The sequence below is a fragment of the Cynocephalus volans genome, chromosome 4 (assembly GCF_027409185.1).
Source record: "Cynocephalus volans isolate mCynVol1 chromosome 4, mCynVol1.pri, whole genome shotgun sequence".
NCBI lineage: Eukaryota > Metazoa > Chordata > Mammalia > Dermoptera > Cynocephalidae > Cynocephalus > Cynocephalus volans.
The window spans coordinates 105,130,503-105,140,680 of NC_084463.1; the positions used below are offsets into that span (position 1 = coordinate 105,130,503).

Below are 10,178 nucleotides of genomic sequence, written 5' to 3' on the forward strand. Positions count from 1 at the left end.
TTTCTTGATCTACAATAAAGTTATCCTTGATGTAGCAAGAAAAGTACTTTATTGTGTAAACAGTGTTGGGAGTATCCACATAGAGAAAAGGGAATTAGGCCCTTATCTCACAACATATACGAAAATCAAATCAAAATGGATTAAAGACTAGAAGAGAACATGGGAGAAGTATTTCATGACACTGATCTGACAAACAACTTTTTTTGTATATGACATCAAAAGTACAAGTAACAAAAGCAAAAATTGACTAGTGGGGTTACATCAAACTAAAAAAAACTTTCTGTACAGCAAAGGAAACATTCAATCAATAGAATGAAAAGACAACCTATAGAATGAAAAGAAATATTTGAAAAGTATAATTGTGGTAAGTGGTTAGTTGTCAAAATTTACAAGGAACCTAAACAAATCGATAGCAGGAAAATAACCAGTTAAAAATGTAACTCAATTATAAAGAAAATAAAAAAGTAAAGTGAACCAATTAAAAATGGCTAAGGACTGGAATAGATATTTCTCAAGAGAAGACACACAAATGGAGAACAAGTAAATGAAAAAAATGCTCAGCATCACTAATCATCAGGGAAATGCAAATGAAAGCCACAATGAGGTATCATCTCACACCTGTTAGAATGGTTATAAATGAAAACAAGTATTATGAGTATAGAGAGACAAGCAAACCCTCATCTATAAAGCAGGAATATAAATTAGTGCAGCCATTATAGAAAACAGTATAGATGCACCTCAAAAATTTAAAAATAAATAGATTTTTACCATATGATCCCTCAGTTCCACTACTGGGTATTTATTCAGAGGAAAGGAGATCAGTATAAAGAACATATATCTGCACCCTATGTTTATTGCAGCAGTACTCACAACAGCCCAGATGTGGAATCAACCTTTGGGTCCATCAACACATGTGTGCACAAAGAAAATGAGGTGTATGTACATAACAGAATATCATTCAACCAGAAAAAAGAAGGAATTTCTGTTATTTGCAGCATCAAAAATGAACCTGGAGAAAATTATGTTAAGTGAAATAAGCTGGGAACAGAAAGATAAACAGCAAAATTCACTCATCTGTGGAATCTAAAAAAGTTAATCTCATAGAAGTATAGAGAGAAATGGTGGTTACCAGGGTTGGTTGGAGGGGAAGTAGTTTGGAGAAATGTGGTCAAAAGATAAAAAATTGTTACATAGGAAGAATAAGTTCAAGAGATCAATTGTACAACACAAGAGATCAATTGATGATTGTGAATACTACATTCTTGAAAAATGCTAAAAGAATGGATATATAATGTTCTTACCAGAAAATAATGATGTGACATAAGACATATGTCAATTGCCTAGATTTTGTCATTGCACAATATATATATATACTTCAAAACATCATGTTGTACACTAAAAATGTATACAATTTAATGTGATTTTTAAAAAAATCAATCAATAAATAATAAATAATATCTTATTGTGTGGAATAATGGCAAAGTCTTTAGTTAGCTCAAGGAATAAAAAGTGGTGATTTAACTTTCCATATCATGAGAGTATTTCAGCATTAATAGAATAACAGTAGAATCAGAGTTCTAATAAATAAGCAAAGAAAAAATAAAAACATTTATTTTAACTTGCAAACATTTATGTAAAAAACAATCATATTCATGTAAGAAAATAGTGAATACATATTTAATTTAAAAGTATATATGAGTAGTAGTAAGCATAGACTTTATTTTATTTTAATATTAGAGTCAGTTCATGATGTACAATCAATAAATCACACTAAAATAAGTTAACAAAACTTTTCTTATAGCAAGAGGTCTCTAAAAAGCAGCTTTAGCTCATTCCTCGCTTTGAATTGCCGAGATCCATCCCCAATGTCTTATTTTATCTTCCCCAGTGAAATCACCTTGAGAATGGCCCTGCGGATCTGCTGGGTCTTGATGCTGTAGATTACAGGGTTCATCACGGGTGGGAAGAGCACAGAGACAGTGCCCATGAGGATGTGCACCAGGGATGAAGCGTGGTGCCCAAATCTGTGCACAATGGACAGACCTAGCACAGGCACACAAAAGCAGAGCACAGCCAGGGTGTGGGAGACACAGGTGTTGAGAGCCTTGAGCCGATCCCCTGCAGAGGCAATGGCCAGCACCGTGCGGAGGATGATAGCGTAAGAGAGCAGGATGAAAAGAACATCAGAGCCCATGGCCAGCATGATGATGCACAGCCCATAGAGTCTGTTGAAGCGCGTATCAGAGCAGGCCAGGCGGATCATGTCCTGGTGAAGACAGTAAGCATGGGAGAGTGCCCCAGGGTGACAGTAATCTAATTTCAATAGGTTCACTGAGGGTGCAGCAGTGATGGGGGCACTTCGCATGCCAAGCACAACCCCAGCCAGGGCCACCCGAGGACCTGTGAGCACAGATGCATAGCGCAATGGGAATCGGATGGCCACCAGGCAGTCCAGAGACATAGCAAAGAGCACCGCTGACTCCGTGAAGGAGAAGGAGTGGAGGAAGTGCTGCTGCAGAACGCAGGGCACCAGGACCACTGCCCTGGCATCGAACCACAGCACACCCAGCACTGAGGGCAGCGTGGACATGCACAGGCCCAAGTCTGTCACAGCCAGGATGGCCAGGAAGTAGTACATGGGCTGGTGGAGGGCAGGGTCAGTTCGTACCAGATGCAAGATAGTGGCATTGCCCATGAGAGCTATGAGATATCCTACAAAAATGGGCAGTGAGAGCCAGTGGTGAGCCCACTCCAGGCCTGGGAAGCCCGTCAGCAGGAAGGTAGAGAAACTCAAGTTGGCACTTGGCAGAGTGGGCATCCTCAGTTTCAGAGCCCTATTCACTCTGGGAAAGGTAGCAATGTGTTTGAAGGTTAGTAGGCCAGTAAGCTTGAGCCCTCCCACTCTCTTTGGCCACCAGTCCGCTGCTGGCTGCTGTGGCATCTCTACACTGCCTAGGCTTTGTGACACCTTAATTAAGCACTGTCTTAACAAGCAGCCTAAACCATTTTCTTGTTATGTTTTCTGCTCTAATTTTCTTATTCCCATTGAATCCTTTACTTAACTAAATGGCATTAGCCTCTACAAAGATTTTCCCTCCTCCTGCTCTTGATCAGCTAATAAATGATAGTTTTTTTAAAAAAAATCTCATAACAATCTATATAGTTGAACCTTGAAATGCTCAGATTCTCCAAAATTCTGCTTGTCCCAGATTGTCTCATTCATATGGCCTTACCTCTCAAGCTTTTCCCTTCTTGGAGAAGAACAGCTGTCCGATTTTTCTAAGCAAATTGAGGATGCCTACTGAGAGTTTCCTCGCCCATGTGGCCCCATTTTATCTCCTTATTGGCACCATGTGATCCTGTCCACACGCCCATGTGATCAGGAGAAGAGGTGCTCTGCTTCTGTCCAGACTCAGCCCCTCTCAGAAACTCCAGACTCTCACTGTCCAGCATCTCAGGCCTCCTGGGAATCTCATTCTTTTCCTCACAGGGTTGTGCTTATTCAGCCTGCACAGTCTCTATCTTTAAAGCTGCTACATTTACTCTAACTCCTGAGATGTCTTTCTTGTAAAATTTAATTTTAGAGTGTATGGACATCCAGATCCCTTGTTTCCTTTTTCCTTCTGTCTTTTCTAAGACATGCATTCTCATAAATCCAGCTGGAGACCTGACACAACACAACTTTAGTAAATCGGGTAAAGCTGTTAGAGCAATGTTTTCTACACAGTTATTGCAAAAACATGTATCAATAAGTGTACCTTGAATAAGTAGCTACAATAACAAAGTATATTCCTTCCTCAAATTAGTTGATTGACAAAAGCAGGGACATTTGGGAAGATGCTCACAAGGCAAGTCTTGCTATCTTTGATCTCAGCATTCAATATAATATTTGCCCACGTATCACATTAATAAAGTAAAAATAATAAGATTTTCTAATCAAAGCAAAAACATAATTTTTAATTGGTACAACACATGTATAACATTGAGGAGAATGTCAGAATATAATAAACAAGAAATATTTTTGTTATTACTGCTTCCAAACCAAAAATAGATTTCCTTATAATCTCCCCCGATTGTTCCTATGCTTTACCTTTCATTTTATACAGAAATAAAATCCATCTCCTCTTTAGTACAATAGTGCTTCAGACCTTGGCAGAAGGTGCCATGTGCTTTTGAAAGATGGGATCTGCTGAGAGACCCAGGGGCTGAGGGAGTGATTGGGAGACAGTGAGAAAAGAGGATATTGAGGAGCAGATCCCAGTGTGAGTGGGTGACACAGAGTGGGGCTGAGAGAGGGACAGAGACATGCAGATAAGGAATGGGGAAGCGTGTGAGGAGGGTCAGACAGGGAAAGTCTGAGAGACAGTGAAATGGTGGACTTTATAAAACATCCTAAGGGGCACTTCTGGGAGTGGACATGGTTCAAGAAGTGGGGAAGGCTGGGAGAGAGTGAGAAAGTGGAATAAGAGAATGCAGGGGCAGGTAAAGCTGGTGAGAAAGACATTGAAGGGCAGACAAAGGCCAGCTGGGTGTGAGAGGGAAAGAGTGTTGTGTAGCTTAGAGGAAGAAATGCAGGAGCAGAGGGTGGGGGATATGTGGGGTGGAGGGTGGGGGTGAAAGTCCTGAAGAATAGGGTAGCTGCGTGCCAGAGACAGGGCTGCTGAAAGACTGAGAAGAGGGAGACTGATGGCAGAAAATGAGGAGTGAGAACTAGGGAGGGAGAAACAAGACTGAAGGGAAATCAGAAATACATCGAGAGCAAGCTTAGAAACCAAGAGTAGACGGGGAGAGGCAGAGGGAGAAGCAGAGAGAGGTGGAGGGCAGAGTGGGGCCAGATGGAAGAGAGAAAGAAAGAGAGAGAAGGGGTTTGAGGAGAGGAGAAAGTCTCTTGTGAGACCACAGGAGAGAGAGGGCTGAGCAGCAGAGAGGATGGGAAATGGGAGATGTGGTCCGACCCCCAGGGACTGATGGGGAGAAGCGTGAGCAGCACAGACAGCCAAGGAGGCTGAGAGCCTGGAGAAGGGGGCCAGGGGCTCCCCCGCAGCCTGCTGCTCAGCCTTCTCTTCTCGGGTTTGCTGGAAAGAGGAGGAGCCATCTAGAACTGTGGCACTCAAGACTCCTGTCCATCAGGGATCTGCACTCAAATCATGACTTTAATATCTATTCACTCTATGTGCAAATTATTCATGTAATCTATTTTCTCATCTGAAAAACTGAAACGATTTTACCTACTTTATCAGTTAGAGACCTACTTATATGCAATTCTAAATGTGATGTTGTTAGACCATATACTGAATAGATGTGGATTTTTAATTGTAATTTCTAATACTACCTTCTTTTTGTAACTTCTTCATAATATTTACCTACCATTTGGTAGACATGGCTCCTCCTTTCATGTCTGCTGTGAGCTCTATGAAGAAGTCGGTAAGTGAACTGACACCCAGGAGGAGTAAGAGACTCAAGGCTGGGATTCCTGAGCTCCTCAGCAGGTTTTTGGACAAGCCCGTCATACGGCTTTGGTGAAGTTGCCAAATCTCTCTGCACCTTAACTTCTCACTCTGATGGAAAGTTTTTACATGTGCCCTGATGCATAAGAAGCTCCATCAGTTGGGTAGAGTTGTTGAGATTACGATTTCTTGCCTACCAAAACCCTGTATTATTCCACTGCAATGAGCAGCCCCAGTAACAAGTCCAGGCTCCTCTTCCTGACCAAAAACATCAGGGGATATATCAGAGAATAGCAGCTCTAGCCACAGATTGGCCATCCTCCCAGAAGGTGCCCTATCCCATGACTCTACTCATAGTCTGCTAGATAAGCGATATCAGAGGTCACTGGGTTGGCTCCCTCTACCCATAACCATAGGATATTCAACAACTTACTGGTCCCTTTTCGTCTCTAGCTTTTTCTAGGTCCCTGAAGCCTTCCCACTCCTGTACCAGCCTCTTTTGATTAACTCCGAATGCTGCTCTGCATCAGCTACACTCACAATTATAAGGCTCTTTGTCTTTCTCCCTTGGGTATTGGACCCTCAGAGGAATCTCCTTAGATGGATGCAGATGTGACAAACATCAAAGAGGAATCAGTGCCCTCTAGAAGATAGTGCTTGTACGCCACAGTCATCTTCCATGGAAACTTAGTGGCCCATGGGTACCACCAGGAGATATTTCAGGGAGCCAGGTGATCCTTCACCCTCTTCTCTTACCGCTCCCATCTTTATAAATATATATATATTGGTTGACACTCAGTCCTTCTTTCTGTCTTCCTCTCCTTTTCCTAGACCAAGTAGTTATTCACTTTTATTCATTCAACAAATATGTAGATACTACAAGCTTTAGGCCAGATATTTGTATGGAAAGATTAATAAAACACAATCTCCATCTTTGAGAAAATTATTGTCTTCTGCATGAGATTGATGTGACAAGGACTAATTATCCCAGAGAGTACAAAAAAAAAAGACTTCACAGGAGATACAAGTGTTGAGTTGATCTTCTTTATTAATGACTTCTCATTCATCAGATCCAACATTCCAGATAGATGGGAACCATGTACAAAGGCTCAGAGTTATCACAAATCAAGACATTATAAACTTATGTGAGTATCAATTACCTGAAAAATATGGTTTGCAAACACACTGTCAGCTTCAAAGGCTTAAAGAGGCCTGAGGATATTAAATAACATGAGATATTTCTAAAGAATTCTGCATGCAGGAGCTTGGGGCCCATGCTGTGGAGGTGGTCCAGAACTTTTACAGCAGGTACTATCATTAGCAGGAATGTCTGCAGCTTTGATGAGTTTTTTTTTTTTCCGGTACAGGATGGTTAAAAACATTTTTTGAACATTATAATCTGAATGACTATCCAATCCTGGTTTAATATTGCGCATGTTATTCTACCTCTGTACCTCAGTTTACTTGTCTGTAAAATGCGGAATCTAACAGTACCTATCTCAAAAGGTTTTTGTCAAGATAAAGTGATCTACAGCATTTAAGTCCCTAGAATAATGCCTGGGTCATAGTATGCACTAAAAAATATAACTACTCTATGGACAATCTCTGTACTTTCTGCTTAATTTTGCTATAAACCTAACACTTCTCTAAAAAATAAAGTTTATTAAAAATAGCTACTATAGTTTTACATTACTGTTTTCTGTTGCTTTTTTTAATGATGCTAAGTTGAAAAACAGATAATATACTCTAAGAAGGGAACATCAAAATTATGAGGAAGCTAAGTAATTGGACTTTCTTCAATAAAAAAGGGTATGTCCTGAAATGACTGATCCTGTTTAGAGAAGGTCCAGCATAACAGCTTAAGAAAAGCAGACAAGCTTGCGAGTGGCTCTCCATTCTGTCATGCATCAGAAATTAACTAAGGAAAGTTTCTTTCCTCTGGGAAACTTGGTTTCCTAATTGTGAAACATTGAAAACAATAATGCCTACCTACTTTACAGGCTTGGTTTTAGGGTTAAATAAAATGATAAAGAAAACCCTCAACACTCTCTGTTATGTGATTAATATTAATAACTGTTAGTATTTATCATTATCATAATCATCACCATAATCATTATTATCATCAGGATAATTATATGCAATGTTTTATATTTTTTGTAAAAGAATCCTTTTAGGTTATAAAAATAAGACATGTTCTTTGAAAAATTTGGATAATGCTAAAGATGGAGAAATGCATATAGAAAATAAAGTTATATATAACAGCCTTTTTACTATGGATATAAATACTTAAAGCCTTTACAAGGTAATTGTTCTGTATATAATATTTTAATCTTATTTTCATTTAATATATTTTTTAAAGTAGTTCCCAAAGCACTTAAATATATTTTTATAGTCATTTAGTATTTTATCAAATGAATATGCCTTGATTTATGTAAAATTTTTATCCTAGAAATTTTGTATGCTTACAGTTTTTTAATATTATGAACAATAACACAATTAACTTATAATATTCACTTATTAATTAATTCAACACTTATTTATTGGCCACTAGAGATTGATCTGTGATCAAACAAAAAAAAATATTTATCTCAAGGATCTTACGTTTTAAAATCTTTATTTTTCAATTATAGTTACAGATGGTCCTCACATTATGATTGTTTGACTTACAATTTTTCAACTTTGAAATATGTTTATTGGGACATTACCCCATCATAAGTCAAGGAGCACCTGTATTTGTTTAGATTTCTAGAGGTGGTATTTCTGAGATACAGGCTATGAATTATTTTTAAGTCTTTTTATGAATTTTGTTCTCTATAAAAGGCAAATCTAATTATACTGCCATGCCAATGTATGGAAATGCTTCTTTTACCACACACTTGTTAGCACAGATCCTGATTGTTAGCTCTTTTCTTCACTATTTGTATACTAGCAAGATTAAAATATGTTAATTTACATTGTACATTTCAATAGGGTAGAAGTTTTCAAATGTTATTAGCTGTATGTGCTTCCAAATTTGAAAGGAGGGAGATTTAGATGTTAGTTGCCTATTGGTTAATAAGTGGCAACTCTAATTTAAATCCAAATCGTGTTCTTTATACCCCATTCTACCAATGGGATCCATGCAAAAATTTCCTCTCAGTGTGGAGAAGTATATTCTGATCGTTAGGATTGCTATCGAATATTGTGATCTATCATGTGGATTTGAATTAAAGTTTAGAATAGAACCTGTGTAAAGTACTCCTGCCTCTAAGATGGGAGGAACTTGCATAGGACCTCCAAAGCCTAAACCAATGAGATTCTGAGAACATAAACACAAACACCACAACATAAATATTCATACACATTTTTATTTATGTATTTATTTTTAAATATTATTTTATTGGTTATGTATAGTCATGGGGTTTACAAAGCTGACCGTCACAACTTGTGCCCAAGATGTGATGGCCATATCACTACCATCAACATGCCCATTACCACAAATTGTGATTATTCCCCATGTCCCCCACCCAATAAATTCCTGATCTTCCTCCCCTCCCCCTAAACCATTCCACAACCCTAGGTATACTCTCTCTATATATAAGGCCAACTGTGGTCTTTCTTACCTTCCTTCCTTCTCTCTTAGCTCTCACTTATGAGTTAGTATATGTGGTATTTTTCCCACTGTGCCTGACTTATTCCACTCAGCATAATTTTCTCAAAGTTCCTCCATGTTGTTGGAATGGAAGAATTTCATTCCTTTTTATGGCAGAGCAGTATTCTATTGTGTATATATACCACAGTTTCCTTATCCAATTATGCATTGGTGGACATTTATGTTGGTTCCATGTCTTGACTATTGTAAACAGAGCTGCAATGAACATGGGAGTGCAAGTATCCCTTCAACATGATGATTTCCACTCCTTTGGGTATGTACCCAGAAGTGGGATTCCCTGATCGTATGGTAGATCTATCTGTAGTCATTTGAGAAACCTCCATACTGTTTTCCATAGTGGTTGTTATACACATTTTTAGAGTTTGGTTCTCTTTTAAATTTCACTTTGTAATTCTGTATGTTTTTCAATAGAAAATATTTCAGTTGTAAAATACAGAGAACAATGTAATAAATTAGTCGTGTAAATGTATATGTACACATATACTCAGTTTTAAAAAAAATTAACATTTTGCTAATTTGCTCTCTTATTTTCTAGATAGAATTAAAGCCTCTTGTTACCTTCTCACTTTGATTTACTTCTCTTTCCTAGAACTAACTGCCTTTTAGGCTTTGTAATTTATCATTCTCAACACAGTTTTCAATATTTCAACATTTTTCATATGTACTTTTCATTTATATATAAAATATTTATATACATATATGTACATGTATACACACACACATGCATACAAATTCAGATGCTCATCGACTAAACTAAACAAAAACCAAAAAGGAACAATAAATACCACAGTACCTAGAACAGAACCTAGCAGAAACCAGATAAATGTCATTTTCTCTGACTCAATTCTGGGCAGCTTTTGATGCTACCAAAAATGCTAGATCTCACATAAAGGAGGAGGTAGTGTAATTTAAGCAAGAGAAAGTCAATATTCTTAAGCTATAACTCAAAAAACGAAATTCACTCATAATTCATTTAGAGCAGAAGAAAAAATCTGCAGGAACATGGATTGTTATAACAGGTACTCAGTTCTATACATTTTCTGCCTGATGAGTGGTCTTGTAGGCACCCAGTGGTACTT

At 38.1% G+C, this 10,178-nt stretch overlaps 1 protein-coding gene across 1 annotated transcript; it reads right to left on the reverse strand.

The window, feature by feature from the left end:
* Positions 1-1,870: 1,870 nt before the first annotated feature.
* On the reverse strand, positions 1,871-2,941 carry LOC134376346 (olfactory receptor 51L1-like). Its single transcript, XM_063094930.1, has one exon. The coding sequence runs from the start codon at positions 2,939-2,941 to the stop codon at positions 1,871-1,873; it is 1,071 nt and encodes a 356-aa protein (XP_062951000.1).
* Positions 2,942-10,178: the final 7,237 nt, after the last annotated feature.